Genomic DNA, 24,949 nt, shown 5'->3' with positions numbered 1-24,949 from the left:
TTTATATTGTTATCGTTGATTAGTCACCTTTACAACCTGGTTTAACTTGTAAGTATCGTGCAATCTTGGAATGAGGAAGAAGTTGGTGGGTAGCGCCCCCCCCCCCCCCCCCCAAAATTGCCACATTCCCTCAATATGCATCTGTTGGTACTCACTCTCGTTTTGAGCAACCTGCCGGCAGGCGTGTGCCAGTCGAGTGTGGCACCTAAGCATGGGTCCTGCAACTTTGACAGACATGTCACAGACATGATTTTGCAAATCCTGCCTGTAAATCTCTGTTAGATTGCCTATGTTTCCTCAGTGAGGCAAGGGTTTGACTTCACCAGTTTCACGAATTTGGTCCTAAGTTTGGAAATGGTCCCACTCTGTGGCAATTACCAACAGAGTATAGTGAGGGATTTTGGCAAATTTGGGTGGGGGGCACTACCTACACGTTTAGCTGTGTTGCTCATTCCATGATTGCACAATCCTTACAAGTTATACCTTGCTGTAAAGGTGACTAATCAATGATAACTATAAAATACAATACCCAATTGGTATTATTGAAGGGGAGAAACAATCGACCAAAGTTATGTTTCAGAACTTTTTTTTAGGAGTTTATTTTGTCATTACTAATAGCAAAAATAGCAGATCTACAAGCTCACAATGTGTTTCATTGTGACATATTGTGAGCTTGTATCTGCTGCTGTATCTGCTGCTGCTTTTGCTATTTGGGTGGTTAAAAGGTGACACTCAACATCTACCGTATCCTAAGGTCAGAAGCATGCCTGTTAGATGGTCCCTTTTCATTAAATAAATGTGGTTTCTCCTTGAACTCTTCAATCTGCTGTCTGACCTGCTCCTTCTCCCCTGCTTGTTGAAGTGCTTGTAACGGTGGGAAGAGAGACCAAGAAGAAGTTTCCCAAAGTTGAGAGCTTTGATCCTCTGACCAATCAGTGGAGAACTCTGGGACGTCTGCCCATGAAAGTAGAGGGGCATGCTGTGGTTATGTCAGGTGAGGATTACCGTCATAGTCAATGAACTTGTAATGAGTTCTACTCTGGCCTCTGAGTCTATCTGTAGCAATGTTGAGCTGGAAAGGCAATTGGAATTCTTGAAGGGTACAATTTCCAATTTAAGCATTTAGAAGATGCTTTTATCCAGAGCTACTTATTGTACAACTGTGAAATCAGAGTAAATGTCATCATGCCTAGTCAACAAACAGGGTAAACAATGTAGTCCTTAACACATTCCATGCCAGAGGTTAATCTCATAATGTACTTACCAGTGCCAGTTTATTGTTTCAGTTTCGTCATTAGAACGGAGGCCGACGGGATCGGCAAAACCGGATACCGGATAATTCCGTTTCCGGTGGTGCTACAATGAAATGTGCAGTATCGAAAATTGAAAAAAGTGCAATGTGAACTTTTTTTCGGAAAAAAGAAAAAAACACCACTTTGCGTAGGTCTACGCGACTGGCACGTGGCGGCTTTAAAGGAGACATCCGTTCATTTTTAGTGTTATCTTTGATATGTGGCAAATCACTTACCAACGTAGAAATGCCCATTGATTTACTCCACAAATCCCCCTGTCGACCCCCACCGTTGGCATATTACGAGGCGCGACGATGCAAAGTCTGTTTTTTTTCTCCTAGTAGTCATTGTGGAGTCTCATGATACCATAACAGGCGCTGAAAGTCCCGACGAGCTAACTGCTAATGCACAACGAGCTAATGCTAGTTGCTTATTTCCCTGCCTGGCAACACGAGTTGCCAGCTACTGGCAACTCGTACTGGCAAATCTAGGAGATAAAAAACAGACTTTGCATTTGTTAAAATAGGCGAATTTGGGCTATCGTCGCGCCTCCATTATGCCGACGGAGGGGGTCGTTAGACGGGACGAAACGGACTCAATGAGATTAACGCAATGACCCTTTCAATGTTGGTGAGTGCTAAGCAACACATTAAAGATAACACTGAAAATGCCCGGATGTCTCCTTTAAATAGGTTCGCGTAGCTCTACGCGATTGGCACTCAATGTGTTAAAGGCAACTTGGATACCAGGTAAACATCAAATCGGTCTAAAACACGTGCTATCTAAATCATATTTGTTTTAAATTTCGGCAAGCAAAAACAATTCTAAAACAAAAGTGAGCAGTGATATCACAATAATCTGCGTAGTATAGCTATATCATCTATCACAAAGATGACAAGGAGAGAGCAGTGCTTGGGTGTATTATTGTGATTGTTCATTTATCAAGCCATTAAAACTACCACTTTTTAAAGGTATGGTAAGCAACTTGGGAGTAATTGGCAACAGTAATCATAGGTTAGCTAGCGTTGCTATATTTATCAATAGTACAGTATAGGGCATAGCAGTGGCGGCCATTTTCTGGTTCCATCGATCCAGACCCCATTAATTTTTCCCATAGAGATTTCCAAAAATATTTATATCAATTAATTTAAGCCTATAATCAAGCCATCCAGGGTCCTGGTGAATCATGACCATAAACCATTTGATTCTGTGAAATAATATTTATTTGTCGTTGCTGTCCAGCAGAAACCACCAAACTCAATTTTTCCGCTTTTGCATTTTTTCCATAAATCAGTGCTATTGAACACCCTTTACATCTGTGTGTTGATTAAAACACACATTTTTAATTGTTTTATTAAACAATAAAAATATTAAAAAGTGCTTTTGACAAAACCAACTCCAACTCCATTGGATCCTCAAACCAAAGGGGGGGTGGAGTTCGCTGGTTTTGCTGACTCCAGGCTCCACCCTATTGGCCTCCAACCTCATTGAGAGCTTGGAGGTCCATTTAGCTGTTCTTATCAATGATGAAGAAAACCTCCTAACTCCACTTTTTGTTTTGTTTTTGTCATTTCCTGAAAAACGAACATTTTGGGGTTAGCTGGTTTCTGCCAGACAACTGCAAAACAAAGGGTATTTATTAAAATAATTATCAATATTTTTGGAAATCTAAATGGGAAAAATGACCGCCACTGATATGCCCTATAGTATTATTCAGTACGATCTGAAGTTTATTTGGGCTCCATAGATTTGGTGGAAGCTGGCTTTACGATCGTCGTAAACATAAATAATATGTATTGTTGGACAAAATCCCAAACCACTACAGCCAGTGATGAGCATGCTCATAATTATGATTCACAGGCAGTAGACACACTGGCCCTCATTTATCAACGTGGTGCAGCCCGAATAATGAGCGTACGGCGAGATCACCGCACCTTTCGGCATTTATCAATATATCCTGACGTGGGCTTCATCCTACCGTAGGCTGAAATCTCACGTCTGGTCGAGACCAGTTGTTGACGTTGGCTGCTCCCGTTTATTCCATTCTAGACCTGCGGAGCAGCATTGTTTGACTGTCTGAGAGGCATCTGGACACATAATCCACTCATAAATGTATATATCTACACTAATAAATAATCCCTGTGAAAATATAACATTTTATAAAGTAATTTAAACAAACGGCTTTAACAGTAATTCGGTTAAGCTTGCAGATCTGCATGGCTGCATTGGCTATTTGAAAATAGCAGATCTACAAGCTCACAACAGGTCGCATTGCGTTGTGAGCTTGTAGATCTGCTATTTTCGGCGCAGCAGCGCTTCTATGAGAGAATTTTCGGGAGCCCCGACCATCTTTTCACTGACAGTGAGGTCTACAAACTTACAGTAGCTTGTCCTATGTTATGGAGTTACGTCATAGAGAGTTATGTAGGCTACACACTGGCTGGGTTAAGGATATAAACCCGACGCTCCAATATTAACGTGGCGGCACGGAATCACTGCATTCCGCCCGAGTCTCATGTACCGCTACGCTACATGAAAGACAAAGTTGGACGGGCGCGCGTGCGTGTGTGTGTGTGTGTGTGTGAGAGAGAGAGAGAGCGAGACAGCGAGTGAGAGAGGCGTGTGCGGCGAGCGGGGGAAACTGTTTCTTATTGGCTTTTCATGTCTTTGGTCGTATTCTGGTTCGTCTCCATGTCGTAAAATCGTGGCGTTTTGAGAATATTTAAGGGCGTGTTATTTAAATGACGCTTGGTTTCAGCCGTGACATTTATCAGCGCTGGGACCAAGTGTACGCTCGGATCAGCTGTGTAGGATGCGTTGATAAATGTGACTTCGACGTTGGTGTACGGCCGAATATATGGAAAAATATACGCCGGTTTATAAGCTGCGTTGATAAATGAGGGCCACTGGAAATAAGTTGGTGAATTTTCATGATTTATTTTGGCTTGATAAGTAAGCTATCACATTAATATAGAGATGAAGGAGATGGAAGTTATATGATGACATTTCAAGTTGTGTATGAAAATGTAAATCTTTATTTATGTAACAAGGCATATCTCCATGGGTGCACATAACTTTTTAGGTCTAGTGCTCAGAAGAGCACCTGGAGATGTGACTTGGTGCGCAACAAATAAATGGTCCCGTCCCATTTTGTCAACGGGGGGGGGGGGGTTGAGTCAGCACGGTACCGCCGACAGTTTTGTCAAGGGGGGGGGGGGGGGGCAGCTGCGCGAGAGAAAGAAAAAAAAAAGGACGCTCTGCTTGCAAATTCCGCCGATTTTCGCCGTTTTCTTTTTTTCTCACACAGTTTGGTGAAGCCCCCAAGGTACGTGCCCTGTGCTGCGCTGCTTTTATCCGCCAGATTGGGACGTTCGCGGCATATTTTGCACCATCACAGTGCGTTCATCATCGGGGACGAGTGCCTCTAACAGCCGCTGCTGGCTGCGTGCACGCAGCGGGGCAATGCGAGACACTCAATCACGTGCCATCTCTCCCCCTGCGCCTGCTGGCTGTACATGGGGCCGACGGGTGCTTTAGCGTGATTGTGGCTTCAGGAAGTATCCTAGCCTCGATCTCCAGGCTTTTATTTTTTAGTTTTGCTAAAAAATAAAAGCTTGGAAATTCCTGTCCCAGCTGTTGGTGCGCAAAAGCGCCTCGCGTCGTCTGATGTGGTGCTCATTTTTTATTTTGGGTGCGCGTGCGCACCTGCGCACCAGTTATGTGCACCCCTGCATATCTCATTGGTTTAAATCTGCTCTTCTTCCACCATAGGCTCTTTTCTGTATTTGGCCGGAGGCCGGAGCCATGAAGCCTATAGAGACAGTAGAGCGATGTGGCGCTATGATGTTCACCATAACTCCTGGTTGGAGATGGCGCCCATGAATTTGCCACGCTCTGACTTCAGTAAGATTGTCAAACCGTGACATTCAATTTAACCACATATACCCTGGTGTCCCGCTTTTTGATTATATCAACATTTTTTTTAATATAGCAAAATATGAAAATAAAAAGCTTTTTGAAGGTGTTTTTTTTAGAAAAGATTGGCTATTTTTGAATAGCTGAAGTATAACATTGGTTGTAAGTGGTTAAAGGTAGGGCAACAGATAAGGGACATCTACATTATTTAACTCATTCACTGCCTAGGACGATTTTTTTTTTTTTTTTCCATAGCCCTGACTGCCATAGACGACTTTTACGACTTTTTCACTTTCAGTGGTTTTCCAACAGATGGTGCTGTTCTCTAACACACGATTGACCATTTTCATCCTAAAGTCACACAGATCCAGCAGATCACGTGATCGAAATATCTCTTTTCTTCTTTTTTTCTCCCTGCATTTTGAAGAGACATGCTATATTCGGGCCTGTAACAAGCGCACAGGGGGTCACGATGACTTTCTTTTCTTCTTGCGGAAGCACATTGAAACCCTCCGTGTTTAGCAATCGTCGGGTGATTGATCATACTCCGATATAAATATTCTGTGACTAGTTGAAAAGCTAAGAAAAAACAAAACTCGCTGGCAGTGGGCGATTCATTTATGTATTTACTCTGGCAGTGAAAGAGTTTCAAAATATCTAAACAATATCTTTTTTTTTTACCATAATTATATGGGAATGATTTAGATGTACTGAAAATGTGGCTTTACAGGTATCATAATGGATCAGTTCAAACTGTAGAGTATACTGTAACTGTAGCTGACGGTACATGAGCATTAAAGACTAGCTGTATTCACAATGCTCTGAAGGCTTCCTTTCTACTGTTAAATGTAACATTTTATGTAATGTAATGATGAACGGTAAATGTCTCTGTATTAGTGGAGTGGTGAGGTGAAGTAGCAGTAAGGTAATACTACTTCCACTCCTGACATCACAGCATTGAGTATAGGAAAAGTTGAGGGCAAGGGGGATTTAGCGCTTCAAACATGATTTCCAAAATATATTAGTACTAAGTGTGTGTGTGTGTGTATATTTGAAATATGTATTACTATTTGAATGAGAGGCTGCATAGTGCCTATGGCCACTTCTAAAGATCAGGTTTATTTATATATTTTTTCCATGCACAACCCAACATAGGACTGGTGATGCTGGATGGATATGTGTTTGCAGTGAGTGGGCATGGGGGTGAGAAGATTAAAGACTTAGAGAAGATTAAAGACTCAATGGAGCGCTACGACCCCAACACCAACACTTGGCAGCTCATGGAATCTGTGGGTGTGGCAGCTTATCACAATTGTGACAGCCGTGCTGTGGTGTCTCTAGATGGACTGCTCTATTTTATTGGTATGGAACAGTTTCATGAAGTCGTGTTTTTTATGTAATGTATGTCAAGCATAATGGTTAACTGAAGACTTGGATTGTATTACACATTTGTGTGTGTGTGTGTGTGTGTGTGTGTGTGTGGTAACATCTTAACTACCATACCCGTTGTAACTACCACCATTAATGTAGTAGGTGCAGATTTGAGATACATTTGCAACTTCTGTGTGTGTGTATCCTTTTTGTCCCTAGGAACTCCTTCAAAGCCACGTACACCCCAGGTGGCCAAGTACAACCCTGAAACATCTGTATGGACAGCCGTCACTCCTATGCGGATTCCACGTGATTGTCCAGCTGTCTGCACTCTGAATGGAAAGATATACGTTATAGGTATCATACCTGTTCTTAAACGCTCTTAGTGGTGGAAGTAGTACATTTCTGGTGTCAAGCTTAGACACCTACTAGCTTGTCTAGGACCAATTGCAAATTGCAGACAGGTTATGCGAGCGGTTTATATGATTCATACATCATTGCATTGTTGTGCTTTTGAGATGCATTTGCAGTCCGTGCTGTGCTTATGGCCGTGATACAACTTCACCATGGGCAATTCCGAAGTTACATGGCAGCAAGTCAATGCCTAGCATCAGAATGGGGAAGAAAGGCCTGGGCCGCAGCATGGGGGTCCAGGCACCCTAGGCTGCAATGCCAGCCTGGTGGCGTGTCGCGGGTTCGAATCCCGATCCCGGCAACCTTTGTTGCGTGTCACTCCCCGTCTCTCCCCCCCGTTTCCTGTCAGTCTACTGTCCTATCTATAAAGGCATAAATCCCCCCCCCCCCCCCCAAAAAAAAGTAGATATTGTATTTAAGTGACATTGGCCCGATTTGTAAAGGGATTTACGCCCATATTTTGCACGTACCGGCATTTAGGACAAATCCTACACCTGCAGTCGGATTCATAAAGATTCTTTGGTCTGTGTTTTGTGCGCCAGGTGCGCACGTTATCAGGTCAGCCCCGAGGCTGTCTTACCAGGGCTGAAATGTGCGTATGTCTTTAGAATGCTTTATTCTTCATGCGAAAATCAATTACAACACTGGCAAACCTCAAATAAAATATATATGTGCCCAACATTTGTCAACACATATATATAAAAAATAAATGTCAAACGATGTATTGCTTGTAGTCTATGCATAATATAGACATGATGTAGATTCCACCGCTTTTTATTTATTTTCTAGGCTTCCATTTAGAGCTGAATTATTATGTCCCTCAGTGTGTTTGCCAGCGGGCCATCTCAGCCAAAGTGTCACGTAATAATGAAAATAGGCTATCATTCCTTAATGAAACTGCGGAGGGACTGACGCACCAGTGTCCGTGCCGCGGTATTAATTTGTAGGCTAATAGTCTACTGTAGGCTACTCTACTGTATATTGATCACATGAACGCCACACACAACAGCCTAATAAATGTTACCATCTGATGAGGAAACTATAGTGATGAAAGCTGTGTCCAGAAGATCCATTCCCCATTCAGACGTAGGACAGTGATATATGAATCAAAAATTAACTAATTTAATCAACAAGTAATCAATAAGCTCTGGTCCATAATCGGATAGCAGCGTTCCACTTGTATGCCCTGGATTTATTTTCAACATCTTTTTACCTGGTAAACGTGAGCAATGTTATATCCTTTCCAGGTTATTAGTCTATTATTTGCTGGCGGGGTTAAACCTTGTAAACATTACACATTACGTTCAGCTGATCCATCGTGCAATAGTGGGACTCGCTTCCAGACAGATCATGATGTTCAAGTTCTCTGTCAGTGTCAAGGCAATGCGGCCGACAGCTCTGCGTAGGTTTGGATGAGAAGTTAAACTTCTGCAGCTCCAGTGTTGCCAGATTTTGTGAGAGAAATAAGCAACCAGGTCTATGAAAATAAGCCCAAAAGAAGCAACTGGCACTTAGGCCATTTATTATAAGCACTTTAATTAAACCGTTGTGAGCTTGTAGATCTGCTATATTTAAAAAAATAATCTTGTAATAAAATGTGGAATATTTGGAAGATTTTTTAAACATTCTAACAACACAAATCTGCCTCCAGCTGGCACAAAACATTTTCAGATGGGGCTTATAGGGATAAATTAGCCTACATATTAACTTGGGGGTCCATGACATAAAAATATTTGAGAACCACCGGTTAAAACAATTGAACAATTGTTAAGCAAGCCCAAATAACCAACTACACTTTAGAAACAAGCCCAAAAAACCGCACCCCACTACCAATATTTACAAGCAACTTTACAGAAAAATAAGCGCAAATTCGCTTACAATAAGCGGACATGGCAACACTGTGCCGTAAAGTGACGTTGAAGTTGGACGCTGTTGGATGCAGACTTCGAGATTAATCAGCTCCTACACCTGGTCATACGCATGTCATATACGAACCCCTTTATGAATCGGACAACAAGTCAACACAAATTTTACTGAAATAATGCTGTTGCAATCAAACTAGGCTGCACCAGCGCTCCTGTTTTCTGACCTAAAGGGGCGTGTTTAACATCTCCGGCGAGAGAATGCGTGTGATCCCATTGGTTCACCGATCTGTCCGTCAGCCCCCGCCCCGTAAACACAACATTACGAGCGACGCCCACTGCACTCTGGTTGGTTGGGGAAATGAAACACTTCCTATATCGGGTACACCGGTAGTGGCTCAGGGGTAGAGTGAACTGGAAAACCGCAAGGTTCCCAGTTCGATCCCGGGCTGGGGCGCTCCCTCAGAGTTAGTGTCGAAGTGTCCTTGAGCAAGATGCTGAACCCCTAATTGCTCCCGATGAGCAGGTCGGTGCCTTGCATGGTTTCCTATGCCACCGGTGTATGAATGTGTGTGTGAATGGGTGAATGGCACAATCAATGTAAAGAGCTTTGGATAAAAGCGCTATATAAATGCACCATTTACCATTTTACACCGAAACGTTGGTCCAGGTTTTTATTTTTTAGCAAAACTAAACAATAAAAGCCTGGAGATCGAGGCTACAATCAAACTAATTCAAAACAAATCAAATAAAGACAATAAATAAATGTGAAAATACTGCGTAGCTTCCACAGTTACTTTCAAGCAATGATTAGTCCCCAGGATTTCGCAGAGAAAAAATCTTGATTCCACAGAGAACAATACTGATTCTGTGGAGAACAATCCTCGATTCCGCGACTTGATAGTTATTATTCCGCGGACATAAAAGAACCAACCTAAAATCACCAGTTATCAAGCAAAAATAGATTTTGTTTTAATAATCAAGTATAATCCTTTATGTATTAGATCAAATTAATTGTAATTAGGGATGGATCAGAATAATCGTTTTTGAGGATAAAAATCGAATTTGATTTTTTTTTTGGAATATATATATTTTTACATTTTTGTATATATTTTTCTGTTGCAAAGGCTATATTATCATCCAAACCTTGACCATACTAACTACATTTTAGAAGATACCTAGTGTGGGTGTAATATTTATTCTCCTCTGCATTAGCATTGTCATGACACACATGACACACATTATTCAGATTCAGTAGAATTATTTAAAATGAAGGACCGGTCCGTCAGTCAAACTAGTCCCCCAGGGCCCTGTGAAAAAGTCCTACGAGGTGTCCTCACCATGTACAAATCCTTGTAATATAATAAAGTAGTAATAATACTAACGCGCCACTCCGCCACCGGCAGCTCCACGAAAATGCAGTCGTGACTGTACCAAGAATTCGCGGACCAAGAATTCGCGGACTTCCAAGAATTCTAGGGGCGGCCGAGAAATTCGCGGTAATTTCCGCGATTGTGGAATCCTGGGGGTCTAAATGATCTTAGTTCCAGGATGAACTCACTTCAACTTGACTAGTTTTTGGCACATACTAGAGTCCACTAATAGTCACTATCTTGTTAACTCTTTATCTATAGGTGGCCGGAAGATGATCGGAGGGGCATTTGGCATTGAAAAAACGGTAGAGTGCTTCAACCCCAAGACCAACCTGTGGACCATGTGTGCTTCCATGCAAGAGCGACGCTACCACCTTGGTGTTATTGTATTAGATGGAAAGATCTACGTTCTAGGAGGGCTTAAGGAGGGCGCCAGGTAAGGCACTACTGCGTCATGAATGCAGGGGGATAGGTGTGTTCTTTACCACACCAGACATTTTTCTCATGGCTATTGGTCTCTGTTCATGTAGGCCTCTCCAGAGCATCGAGCGCTACTGTGACCAGACGGACACGTGGGAAACTGTGGGACAGATGCCTGATGATTGCGGTAATAATGATACCTGTATGTACCGCCTACCTCTCAAGCTGAGGAATGATCGTACACCCATAGTTGATGAAGATGAATGTGATGATGATGAATATTAGGTAGGATAGGTGATATTTTTTGGTTAAAACAAAAAACATTGTGTTACAATGTTAACACACTATATTCTGCTTGTAACCATTGCTATAGTGTTTGTTCCCCGTCTCTCCAGCTCTTTAACTCATTGAGTGCCCAAATTATTTCTGGCTGTTTCTGGCCAGTACGATTTTGATTATTTATTTATTTTCAAAGTAAAAATAAAGTGCTTAGGAAGCGAGATACAGCCTTTTTCAGTTATAAGTTAAACAAGGAGTGGATGGAGCAGCAAAATCTTCAGATAATGATATATATATTTTTTTTTGTGAGTTTTTTTTTTCTTTTCTTTTTTCAAAAACACATGAAACACGTTAATGGCACGTTGCACCATAGCGGTAAAACACGTGAAACGCGTTAATGGCACTCAATTAATAAACAGAAAATACATTTACAGGTGGGTTGCCATTCTTGCCAATCCTGCGTGAGTTCTCTCCTAATTGGATAAAATTGGTTTAGGTACCTGGAAATGCATTTTCTGTTTACTAAAGAGCTGGGTTAGGGTTACTGAACAAACACTCTGACTCTATAGCAGTGAATGTAGAGCTATTTAACAAATGCAATATCACTTACTGTACTTTTTTTCTTTTTTCTTTTTAATAATTATCTACTTTTTTTTGCATTAATGAGCCGTGTCTTCCCTGGTACATGTGCTCATAGACTACTGGATGTACACTAAAGTATCAGCCTGCTTAGGTTAACTGCTCTTCATGTTTCACTGTCAATAGATTGTATATTGTTCATTATGTTCACTGTTTATTGACTGTACATAATATGTGATCCATATACCTACTGTGTAGGCTGGCTGACACTGTACATATTTCAGCCTCACATCCACTGTTGACAGTTTGTACATGTACTATAGATATATGGAGACAGAGAAGCCCTCAGCATGACTTCCAGGTACAATGAGCCAGAGATGCAGTTAAAAAGCATGTCATATCTTTAGGGCATAATTTAACAAATTAAAAAACATTGAGAGCCATATATAAGATCGTCAATTTTTGACTTGTGTGGGTCTTCCTCAGGGCGTGGCTGGAGGGATTATTTAACCTATAGGTTCAGTCCTCCTTATACTGTATACACACATAATGGCCAGGAGGCCTAATCAGATCAGTATATTACAGCAAAGACCAATGTCTTCAAGACATCTACCGTATATATTGACTTTTGAAGTTATCACATACTCTATTCAAGAGCACCCAGTATTGTTTTGTTCTCTGATGTATGAATATACAGTTTGTTTGTATTCTGGTGATACTTTGTTTCTTATACTTAGACCTAAACATTTTTATTTTAAAATGGTCTACACGCTAAGCTATCCCAATCAGTCCCAAGTCCTGAGGGCTACTGTAGGTACAGTAGGCTAGTCGACTCTTAGGTCTACCACATTTATACTTATATTTTATATTTGAATCTCTTGGTTGTAATTGAGTTTCACCTGAATTCCCCACTGGGTTCAATAAAGACTTATCAAGGCAATTAATGCTTTTTTTTGTTGTATTCCTTTACTATTATTGATATCCCTGCCTACATGCAGCAAAGTGGCCTTGAACTTAACACGCCCCAGGGCATACTGGGTAATCTTATATCATTTGACATAATATACTTCACAAGATCTTGTAGATCTGCTATATCCGCCAAATGTTTGCCCTTTCTTGGCCGTTCGCCTTTTATGACATGGCCAGAATATGAATGCTATATTATGAATCATTCGTCAGTGGAGATAGTTGGAACAGGTCATTGATAGTACTGTCCTGCAGCTCTACCAGTGATGAGGAGGGTTCAACATTTATTTATCTATAAAGCTTTTTTACAATCTCTCCTCTCAGTCCTGCTTGGAATGTTGATATTATAGCTCCCCCTGCAGGTTACAAAAATACACCAGCCAAGATCATACTGTATTTAGTTTGTTAATAAAGATATACAATAAGTTAATATTCTGGTGCTAGATTGTACCTTACATGTATGCCTATTGCCTAGGTATGTTTATATAGTAGATATTGTTTGTACACTGCTATCTAGGTCAGTCCAAGTGCTAATGGCTACGACACACTGCTACATTTTTAACTTTTACTCATATATTTAATCTTTATTGCCGCCCTCCCCCCTATTTTTTATTTAAATCGTGGTTGTAATCCTGTTGTTTCGTGATAACTGCAGTGCTGCTATGGAACCTGAATTTCCCAAGGGGATCAATAAAGCTTTTTTTTAATGTATTCCCTTACTATTATCTATTAATTGATATCCCTGCCTACATGCAGCCCAGTGGCCAGAACGTAACGAACCCCAGGGCATACTGGGCTACGAGTTGAACCCCTCAGAGTTGAGCCCCACTGAGGACAAGTTGAACTGTAACCCATTCACACAACCCAGTCCCAGAGGTGCTGGGGTATTAAGGGTAACTGTCTGTCTCTTCTCCCACCCTAGTGCTCTGGTTCCTCCTAGGGCAGGGCAACTTTGATGATGGAGAGGGCCACTATATTTCAACACTCACTCCAGAGGGCCACTTTGCATATACTGTCGAGCAGACTCCTCTTATCTCTGTATTTTAACTTTTTTTTCGCTATTGTCCTCTTATCTCTGTATTTTAACTTTTTTCACCATTCTATGACACACAAAAGTAGCAAAAATGGCCGATCTACAAGCTCGAAATGCGTCACACTGCGACGCGTTTTGAGCTTGTGGATTGGCTATTTTTGCTACTTTTTATTTTGAATTCAGATTTTGTTGTGCTATTTTTGAAGTAGAATCCTGAAAAGTTAAATGTGAATTTAATTTCAAATGCATTTAGTTATACTTATGTTAACTTTATGAACTTAAGTACAAATACATTGGACATAAAAAAGACAACAGAATTGGAATACTAGTCTTTACGCTACTAATAAAGCGGGTCATGTTTGCATGTTTGGAATTGTAACACCTGAAATCAATAACATATCAGTATTCCGATATTAACCTGCAGACCTGCCTGCATTAAGTGAAGGCGGGCCGCCAGTTGCCCATGTATGTCCTAGGGAGACACATCATGCTTCCCCGATTGTCATCTACGTCAACGAAAGGCTGGTACTGTGCTTTTCGGTCCCGTTGGGGGACCAGTGGGACCACCGTGCAGCCCCCCGCCAGCTGCACCCATTAGACCACGTCTAACAGTTTCTTCAGTACAGTACACGGCCCAGTCCACAGTGACACCCCCTTTTTCCAGGAAGGAACACCCATACCCAGGCCTGCAGAGTCGAGTCCATTCCCGCATATTGGAATTCATACATGGCTGCTTCTGGCGGGCCCTGTACTCTGCAAGCAGTCCCTACATCAGTTCATGTGTCACCTGCAATATCTCACATAGCTGTGCAAAATATTCCAATCCAGCATCCCCACTTAGTTCTGGCTCAGGCGGTGGTCCAAACACAAGGACCACTGGGGTTCACAGCTATCCACCATTTGTCTCTCACTCATACAAATAGGTCTACAAGCAGTGAAATGTTGTCTCCACAGACTGCCAACAATAATGATATTTAACAGGATAATACTTTTATACTGCAGTCCAGTCCAATGTGACCACAAGACCAGGGGCAGGTGGAGGTCCCAGTCCTGCCAGCAGACAGTGAGGATGGTGAGTTGGGTAGCCAGGGTGAGGTTGACACACTCGACCAGCCTGACCGTCACTCTGGGGATGTAGGGGAGCGGTCCTTGTTTCCCAGACATCCTGGAACCCCCCCAGCCTCGAAGTTGCACCCTGGTCGCTGTGGAGAGACAGAACTTCTCATCAACCAGTTTTTCCACCATGGTCTCCACAAACTGTTCTAGAACCATATGTCTTTGGCCACTTGGTGAAGTAGTACATGGTGACAATGACGTAGTGGTTCCCATGGATTGTGACAGGGAATGGGATGTCGGCCCTCACATGTTCCAGGGCAGCCCCCACCTGGTATTGTTAGCGGGGCATGTCAGTGTCTGTGGAGTGTGGAGCCTTTCTTGGTGGTAAAACAGGTCATACGTGTGGACTCACAGCTCCACATCCAGCAAACAGTTTGGCCAAAAGAACCAGACTTGGAGCCATTGTAAGGTTTTGGAGACCCTGAAGTAGGCCGCTCCCACGGAGCCATGGACCTGCTGTAACCTTTCCTGTCCCTATAGTTACTTACCAATGGACTTTAGTGGAGGTACTTCTATGGAACTACTGGCAGTGTGCAAAATAAATGTGGTGCTCATCAATCAGCAGTTTGTGAGATTATCTCTGGATACGCAGACACAGACACACAGATAAAACCAAACCGACTGTACTCCTGCAGAGCCACACTGTAATTTTTTTTTTTATGCCCTATTTTATACTTTGGATATTGCCAAATCTACGAGTTTAACGTGTTATGTGGCAAAGCATTGTTATGAGCTTAGATTTTCTAAACATTTTTTAAAATCTTTAAAAAATGTGAAACATTTCGAAAATGTTCACCTGTAATGACATACCCATTTTTTACATTAGAGACACCAAGTGAGTTTTTAAATGAATAGAATCACCATCTTTCTAATACTAATGCTAACTACAAGGCCCTTTGTATTTGCATAGTTATTGAAACCACGAATGTGAATAAAGAATGATGTTTTGAGACATAAAATGAAGGAATTTACATATGAAAACCATGATGTCACAACATTGTATAGATTCATATATAGATTTAGCCAAATGTGCATTGTTTTCTATGAACTAAAGTAAAGTTATGTGCGTAATTAAAAACATGTATTTCTACATGAAGGAAAAATGTATGAACATGTTCCATAGAGCATTCTATGACATACATTCATTGTTTAGCATGAAGGCTAAATCAGAATACATGCAGAGAAACATGTTCTCAATGGACTATATTGCTCTGATAAATTGTCCAATGAACACTAAACCCAGTGAGGAGGGTTCAGCATTTATTTTTTATTTATCTATAAAGCTGTTTAACAGATCTCCAGCCCTGCTTTCTTGGAATGTTGGTATTATAGCTCTCCCTGCAGGTTACAAAAATACACACACAGGAGTCCAAAAATACTAGTTGACCTCATCAGTAACATTGAGAAAACATCCACGTTTTAATTAACAATTAATTAATTGACTGTCATTTGTTTCAGCTTGTTTTTCTCTTATTATATTCTATTTTATTTATCTATTCACCCACTTTATTGTCAATTCCTACTGTTTTATCGTGTTTTAATTGATATAGCCAATTGGTAATATTATAAATAGATTTAACTGCCATAATAATATTTGTAATCATTGTTGCTTCATTTCCTTTATTACTTGTATGATTTATTTCATGGACTGTTTTGTTTGCACCATGTGGGAAGAGTATTTATGTTTGTGTCCGGAACTATTTATTTAGTGTGTTGTCAGGAAGAGGAGGACACAGTTAGCGGTTACACACCCCGAAAACGAGAAGCGGGAGTAAAGTTTGGAAGTTTAAAACCGTAGAGTTCTCTAGTTTAAAACGTCTAAACGTGAGAATTACATCGTTTATTCAATTAACAGTTGTTGAAGGACTGTTTGTGCGAGTCTGTCAGGTGTGACTCTTGGTTGGACTCCCTTGTACGCAGACACCGAGGTATGTTTGTTTTATTAGTGTTTTTATGTGTTTATTACTTTTACCCTAACCTGCCCTGGAATTTCACCAGTAAAGCCCGTATTTCTCCGAACATGTACACATATAAAATATAAGGTGCTTGCCCCAAATGTTAACGAGGTGTACGGCGTGTTTGTGCAATGTATTAGTCCATATTATTCAATAAAGACGTGTTTTAATCCCGTCTGTGGCCAAAAAGCCATTCTCCAGCCTCGTCTACTTTCTGTTTACATTGAGTGTAATTCTGGCTTTCACCAGATGCGCCCCGTCGCTACCGCCCATTGGGGAATTCCGACAGAATCGGCCACAGACGGGATTAAAACACTTCTTTATTGAAAAATATAGACTAATACATTACACAAACACGCCGGACACCGGTAAACGGGGGGGGGGGGGGGGTGGAGCTAAGACTAAAAGTCAGACTCTATAAGATACATCTACTATAGTCTTGATCTAAGGATAGTACAATATATGTTTTAATACGTTATGTTTGTATCATATATATATATATATGCGTGTTGTGAATGTGAGTGCTATAGTTGTAGTTGGATAGGCTCTATTCACAGCAGGAGGATATGCGCATGCTTAAAGTGAATGGCACATCGAGTGGCAAATCGAGTGGCAATGAAACATGCAAAATGAGTTTAACATTGTTTAATGTTGTTTAATGCAATCAGATATGACTTTTCTGTTTGGATGCATGGGCTGTCAAGGCCAGAAAGTATTTTTTTGACACTCAGTAGGCATTCCTGCATAACTTCCGGGTTTGATGATGATGTCACACGCATATCCTCTATAGTGAAGACATTCACAGGTGTTACCAATGATACTAATGAAGGCTCTGTTCCATTCTGGTCAAACAGTCAGGGTGCTGATATTGTGCATGTTGGCCCACTGGAAACACTCTGCTACGCCAGTGAGTCTACAGTTGGGGTCCAGGGACCCTCATGGGCTTCCAAATGACCCCTTACAGGTGTGCAACTCTGAGAGTGTACAAATGGTACGGGTCCATTTGGTTCCATTTGTACACTCTCAGAGTTGTGGGGGTCGTGGAAACCACTGTTAATAAAGAAATACATCACATGGATGCAACTGGGACGCATCATCAGTGTTGTAGCCTGGGGTCATAGGGTGTTTCGGGTCTCGCAACATACAACATACACCCTCGCCCAGGTGACCCAGCCAGGGTTGATCAAGCCCCGACTTACGTCCCAGTAGCACCCACGGTCAGTCCTATAGGGAAAGACAGGGCCACTCAGTCCGCTTCTCCGTAAGTACTCTGCCGGGACTCGGGGAGGCTCTGGCACGTGGAGGGACTAGGCACTGTGGGTTGTCTCCTGGCCGGGCTCCTCCTTCGTCTCACCAGGTCCAGGACCTGAGCGCTGCGCCAGATCAGATGCACCGCCCCGATCCAAACATTTCCTTCTGGCGTGATGGTTCCTTGGGCCGATACCACTAGATTGGGCTGTCTAATGGTATTAGCTCCGCTTGCGGTACGCTGGAATGGAATGGCCCTCCTAAAGGCCTCACCGCGGGTTTTTTGGGCTTCTTCCTCACGGAAGACACAGCATGGGGCGCTAACCCATACTGCTCCCGGGATGCCGTCTACATTCCGGCTGTCAACAGTCTCTCCTGTGGTCACCAAACTATTCCTGGTTGTCACGTAGTCTATAAATTCCTATGAGCCACTATAAATAGAATAACTAATAAAGAAATACATCACATGGATGCAACTGGGACGCTGTGCTATACTAAATGGAACGGAGCCTTCATTAGTATCATTGGTAACACCTGTGAAAGAAGTGATAATTAATATGGCTGCTGTGCATAGAGCCTATTGAGGCTGATATAAGTATTTTTTAGACAGTGGTTCTCAACCTGTGACCAGTGGTACGCGAGCGCCCTCTGGTGGTGGTATGCAAAAAAGAAGAAAAAAGTGGAGTGAAATATTTCATATTGAATGAATGAAAGTCTTTATTTTGAACATGTTAAAATTAGACGAGGTAAATACAATTAAATGCAATATACTATAATTCTTCATGTTCAGAAAGGACTAGGATGAAGTATGAAACTTATTTAATCCTTTTTTTTATACTTCATTCTACTTCTTATTTGATAAGTTTGTATATCAAATCAAATCAAACTTTATTTATAAAGCACATTTCCAACAATCGAAACTGAACCAAAGTGCTGTACATGGTGAGACAAAAGAAACATCAAAACAAGAAAGTATGCAAGTGTAACAACAACAAAGTCACAGATCACATACAACAAGAGATGAAGACATGAACTTAGATGTGATTGAAAGCTAAGGAGTAAAAGTGTGTTTAAAGAAGGGATTTAAAAGCCTCAATAGAATTGGCACTTCTAATATAGAAGGGCAAGCTGTTCCAGAGCCTAGGAGCAGCAGCAGCAAAGGCGTGGTCACCCCTACTCCTCAGCCCGGTTATGGGAACCTCTATATGAAAGTGGAGTGAAATATTTCATATTACTACAGGTAGTTCTGACCAAGAAATTGGTTGAAATAGGCTCTCCAGCTGTGCTGAAATGAGCATGACAGCACCAGTGGTGTAAAGTAACTAAGTACATTTACTCAAGTACTGTACTTATAAGTACTATTTGAAGGTATTTTTTACTTTGCTTGAGTATTTCCAATTTTCAGTACTTTTACTTCTACTAAACTACATCTCAGAGGCAAATGTTATACTTTAACTCCACTGCAAGTATTTGAAAACTTTTGTTACTTTGTAGATTTTGATTATTATTACAAAACATACATTAACTACTTCAGCCCTACACAGGGGCGGCCTTAATGATCTGGGGGCCCGTTTCAAGAGCTCATATGGGGGCCCCATATGCACCCCCCCCCCCCAAAAAAAAAAAAAAAAAGGCTATCTGCACTTCCACCATGGACAGACAGCTAAAACAACTCACTCACATGATTCACTTGAGCTGAGCCCTGATTCAATCAGATCTACATCATCTTCTTGTATGAAATTCTTGGACGTCGGCCAGCCACAGGCGGGCCCCGGACTGGGATGCGAGTAAAAAAATATATTTAAAAAAAAAATTTTTTTTTTTTTCTTTTTCTTTTTTTTGGGGGGCCCCCTGAGGTTGGGGGCCCGTTTCAATTGAAACGGGTGAAACATAGGAAAGGCCGCCACTGGCCCTACATACAATTCAGCTATTTTCAAATGATTTTATACATTTGGAAACTTGGATATTGTGCATAAGGAGTACATTTAGTTTTAGTACTATAGAAATAAACAAAGCTATTTCGCTACTCACCAAAACTTTCAACAACCCAAAACTGCCTTTGTTTCGGTGAATAGTGAAGTAGTTTTGTTTATTTTGATTAAAGTTGGAGACCTCGCACGCTTATATGAGCAGAGCAGCGCGTCTGTCAGAGGCTACCCTAGTCTAGTTGCATTACCTAGTTACTTTTAGTTAGCAGAGACAAAATAGCAGTTTCATGTTTTTGGTAAAAATGTACCTTTTGAGAAAATGACGTGAACAAACACGGCTGTACTTGGGCAGGTTGTTGAACGTTAATTCTTTGTGTCGTACAGCTGAGATCCAAGTCATACTACGTCTCTTGAATACATTGTTAGCCTCACACTGTGGAGGGGCAGAGGAGAGCTGCGACATGTGAACAGCTTTCTCATAGACCAGCCACACATGTGCAGTGTGCGCCGATCACTATGTGGTCGGCAAAGAAGTTAATGTTTACAAACACAAACCACCGTCACTCTCTAGTCTTAAAGGAGGAGTTCACCCAAAAAATGACTTATTTTCTATCAATTGCACACCCTATGAAGCCTTGAATCCATGGAGTCTTTTTTGTTTTTGTCGCATTCCTAAGCTAATAATTGGATTCCCGTCTCCTATCTACTAATGTAGGAGACACAAAGTAGATTATTTGTGTCTCCTACCGGAAATACACCCGGTCATCAAATTATTGTCTTAGGAATGCCACAAAAACAAAAATAAATCCATGAAATCAAGGCTTCATGGGGTGTGTAATTGATAGAAAATAAGTCCTTTTTTTAGTGAACTCCTCCTTTAAGCCACAGTCTGACCCCTCTCGGGCTGTAGCGTCAAAAAAGGGGGCGTGGCGAACCTTTGGTGACGACACGTTGGCACACCCTATGTTCATTAACATTGTGGCTGATATGTTACTTAATTCCACAAAAAAATACATAGAAATGTGAATTTACCTAGAAGGCCTAATGATGCTTACTTTGCACTCATTGAGAAGCTTTTTCTTGTTCCTTTGTCAAAGTAACCCAGAGAAAGAATCCTAATAACTGCTCCTGTGGCAGTAGAATACAGCGGCTGTACTGGGAAACTCCCAGTTAACAAACAGTGCTTTTTACAGTAACTGAACAGTGTGTAGGAGCCCGGGCATTATTGAACATAACTTAATGCTCAACAAATATCCCCTGATTAAATATAGCTTCAGTATTATCAGATTGACAACATAATAAGCTGGTCCTTCAGCACATCTGACCACGATACAACTTAATTTCACTATGCTCAGCCTGAATTGAATGAAATCACTGTCAGTGTAAATCACTAATCAAGGCGATAAAAAAAAAAAAAGACTTGAGGTGAATCATGTTCATTCCATCAAGGTTCCATGTCTACCCTCTCAGAGTTAAATGAACGGTGAGGATTTGACTGTGTAACCACATGTAACAGTAATGGTGTGTGTTCTCTCTGCAGACACGACCCACTCCACCACACCTCACCTCAGCCATGGCTGACAACATCCTGGATGCTGCCTGCCAGAGAGAATCACCACAGGCTGCCAAGAGAACGAGACTGGACTCTTACCATGTGAGTTTTGTGTGCGTGTTCACATAGCTGTTGGGTGGGTGGGCTGCATTGTTGTGTACAAGCTGCAGTCATGTGTTGACTGTTGACACACACAGCAACATTATTCACAGATGATTAATAGTTATTTATTTGTCTGATTCATAAAACCCGCTCTGGATGCACTGAAGACTGAGATGTTTGAGGAACCCCACCATCCCTACAAGGTGTTGGAGGGCCTAAACAAGCTGCGGCTCAACAGTGTCTTGTGTGACGTGATCCTTTGCTGTGAGGGACAGGAGTTCCCCTGCCATCGTTCTGTACTAGCCTCCTTTAGCTCTTACTTTGAGGTAAATGCACACATTTATTGACCTGCTGTTGCTAAAGGTCCACCCATTTTCAACCCATCTTCATATGATTGGTTCTCACTTATGCTGATTATAAAATGCCACCATTTCTGTCTACTCACTCTGTCTCATCAATTGGGACTCCAAGCTAATCGAAAATGCAGCCTTTCTCTTCCTGTAAAGTTACAATGCTGAAATAGAAGCCATTGTTCTTGCGTGAATACAAAAATAAACACTGTTTGAAATGACCAAACCTGCATACTGACAATATCAACGGTAGCCTGGTTTCTGAACTGTCCACAGCCCTCTGAGACACCAACCTAATAGACAATAATGGTACCATCTTTTAATAAGCCTTAGTGAGGAGCAAATGTATGAAGATATGTTAAATGGTTTAAGTGGCCCTTTAAGGGTTGTGGTTAGACATTCAACTCTGCCTATATCCAATGAAGTAATCAATTAACAATGCAAAATAAGAAAAGCCTAAACCATGAGCACTCCAAGCCAACCATTCACCTTTCCAACCTGCACAGGCCATGTTTACATCTGCTATGAAGGAGTCTACACAGGAAAGGGTGACCATGAGTGGAGTGGAACCTCAGATGATTGGTTTGTTGGTGAACTATGCCTACACTTCAAAGGTGTCCATCTCCACTGCAAATGTGCAGGTAATGTATTATCATCCCAAACCTTATTCATTGTCTCTATTTCTGTCCTACATAACATCATGCAGTACCTAATAATAAAGACATTTTGTTTATCTGGTCTAGGCCCTGCTAGCTGCATCAGACTTGTTGGATGTCACAGCTGTTAGAGAGGCCTGCTGTGATTACATGAAGAGTCACATAGATGTAAATAACTGTGTAGAGATTTACTGCTGTGCTGACGACCACTCCTGTGAAATGCTGAAGAAACACAGCCTGGATTATATTCTGGAGCACTTCAGTGTTATCTATCGAGAGGTCAGTGATTGAGAAATCATACACTAACAAAGTTGTTTGTCTGTTGTTGGCTTTTTTCTCCATTTCACTAAACAAACCTATCACCAGTGAGCACTTTAGAGGAGAAAAAGTTACTTTAGTATGAAGTATGGGTCTTATCTATCATCTAATGTACTGTATTTCTTTCCCACCAATAGGAAGAGTTCCTCTCTCTCTCTGTGGAAAGAGTGACAGAGATTCTTGCCAGTGACCATCTCAATGTGCCCAAGGAGGACCTGGTGTTTGAGGCCGCCATGTTGTGGTTAGACAAGTGTCCTACCCACAGGCAGAGCTTTGAAAAGGTCAGTCATATATTTGGCCACGTTAACACGGAGACGCAACAGTAATTTAAAACACTGTAGTGTGCATGCCAGTGTAGTTGATAAAAAAATATATTATTGTTTATCAGCCCTAAACATATGCATGTAAAAGTATTGTATTTCTCCACAGAGCCACCATCTGGAAAAAAATAAAAATAAATAAATATATATATAAATATATATATATGTATGTATGTATGTATGTATGTATGTATGTATATGTAACGCCCGGGATTCGAACCCGGGTCTCCCACGTGGAAAGCCAACATCTTAACCGCTAAACCAAAGGGATATCCCTATCGCTCGGGGGAGATATTAGACTTTCAGGCCATCAGGCTGGGGTAGTGAACCACTCTGTTACACTCACCCCCCTTTTGACCTCCTCCCACGGGGAAACCCGATCCGGGTCACGGCACCATTGTAACGCCCGGGATTCAAACCCGGGTCTCCCACGTGTAAAGCCAAGATCTTTACCGCTAAGCCAAAGGGATATCCCTATCGCTCGGGGGAGATATTAGACTTTCAGGCCATCAGGCTGGGGTAGTGAACCACTCTGTATATATATATATATATATATATATATATATATATATATATATATATATACCAAATATTATTTAACTTTTTCTTTTCAAGATACCTCATTGGCCTCTGCAGTTCGTTGGAGCAACTCGTATCGCGGCCGCCATTTTCGCGTAGGAAAACGGACACTCAAAGTGACTACTGGCCAATCACAGCGCTCACAGCGCGTTGACTACTGGCAGAATTGTCAGAATTCAGTTGTCCCGCCCCCACTTGCCTCTGATTGGCCTACCGAACGCCCCCTTCTGTGACACACACGGAAGCTTTAGGGAAGCTTTCCTACGCTAAAATGGCCCCTGTGATACCAATGCCTCAGAGGCGAAGGAGGTGTCTACCTTTATATGTCTATGCCCGTGTTGGTCTATCAACCTCCAAGCTCACAATGAGGTTGGAGGTCAAAAGTGGGTGGAGCCTGGAGTCAGCAAAACCTCTAACTCCACCCCTATTTTCTGGAGTTAGATGGTTTAGCAGAAAGTTTGAGGATCTAATGGAGTTAGCTGCTTTTGTCAGAAGCACTTAATACTTTTCATTGGTTCAATATGTTTTTACCAGCACACAGACGTAAAGGGTGTTCAATAGCACTGATTTATGGAAAAAAATGCAAAAGCGGGAACATGGAGTTGGCTGGTTCCTGTCGGACAGCAACGATATTATGTTTAAAGTGCTCATGTAGCTTCTTTTGGACTTTTGGACTGTTTTCATAGAACTGGCTGCTTATTTCTCTCGCAACAGTGGTTCTACGGCTCTGCACGAGAGCCTAAGTGAAACATAACATCACACGTTTTGCGGATTCCCCTGTATTGTACGTTTAGATGGAGACGCGAGGCTGTGCGTTTTCCACCCTGGAACTTAGTTGCGGATTCAAGCCCCGAAAACGCTGCTCCCGTCTAAACGGGCGGCATATCTGATATTTTATTTTGCCGTTTTCTCTAGAGACCGTTGTTGTGTAAAGGGGGCCTTAGTCTCACCTTACCAGACGATCAGATGTGTCCACCTATCGATACGTCTCCAATACATGCTTACCATCTATATGTTGCTGGTCATACAGTATGCACAGTGATTATTATTATTATGTTGTTCCCCCAATATCCTGTTGGACCAGTAAATAACGAGTGTTCTATGTGTTATTTAAGGTGTTAGAGCAAATCCGTCTGCCTCTCATCAGTCCCTCCTACCTCCACACTGTGGTTGAGTGTCTGGATGTGGTGAAAGAACACCAGGGCTGCCAGAGGTTCATCTCTGAGGCCAACGTGCAGCCCTACAGTAACACAGCATGCCCACGCAGGACCACAGGTACCCTGCTGAACACTTGCATGTTTATTGACACTGATGATTCTGG

The 24,949-nt window shown here is 41.8% G+C and overlaps 2 protein-coding genes across 2 annotated transcripts in view; both read left to right on the top strand.

The window, feature by feature from the left end:
• The window catches only part of LOC311059609 (uncharacterized protein), a gene marked incomplete at both ends in the record, with an annotated part of 109,653 nt that overhangs the window by 11,311 nt on the left and 73,393 nt on the right, over positions 1-24,949 (top strand). Inside the window, one exon of the mRNA XM_084077613.1 lies at positions 863-994. Coding sequence (XP_083933739.1) covers positions 863-994 — 132 coding nt within the window. The remainder of the gene's footprint in view (positions 1-862; positions 995-24,949) is intronic.
• On the top strand, positions 5,107-11,141 carry LOC311060581 (kelch-like protein 15). Its single transcript, XM_084078814.1, has 5 exons — positions 5,107-5,195; positions 6,363-6,569; positions 6,798-6,935; positions 10,489-10,663; positions 10,758-11,141. The coding sequence occupies exons 1-5, from the start codon at positions 5,123-5,125 to the stop codon at positions 10,930-10,932; spliced, it is 768 nt and encodes a 255-aa protein (XP_083934940.1). The 5' UTR covers positions 5,107-5,122; the 3' UTR covers positions 10,933-11,141.

The sequence above is a fragment of the Gymnoscopelus microlampas genome (assembly GCF_963454915.1).
Source record: "Gymnoscopelus microlampas genome assembly, chromosome: 14".
NCBI lineage: Eukaryota > Metazoa > Chordata > Actinopteri > Myctophiformes > Myctophidae > Gymnoscopelus > Gymnoscopelus microlampas.
This window is presented reverse-complemented; position numbering and strand designations above follow the sequence as displayed.

Bases quoted from the DNA above. Each gene is read 5' to 3' on its own strand.
- LOC311060581 (XM_084078814.1), top strand. From the start codon at position 5,123: ATGTGGCGCTATGATGTTCACCATAACTCCTGGTTGGAGATGGCGCCC. The intron at 6,570-6,797 runs GTATGGAACAGT...TTTTGTCCCTAG, and splicing joins TGGACTGCTCTATTTTATTG to GAACTCCTTCAAAGCCACGT. The intron at 10,664-10,757 runs GTAAGGCACTAC...CTGTTCATGTAG, and splicing joins GGGCTTAAGGAGGGCGCCAG to GCCTCTCCAGAGCATCGAGC.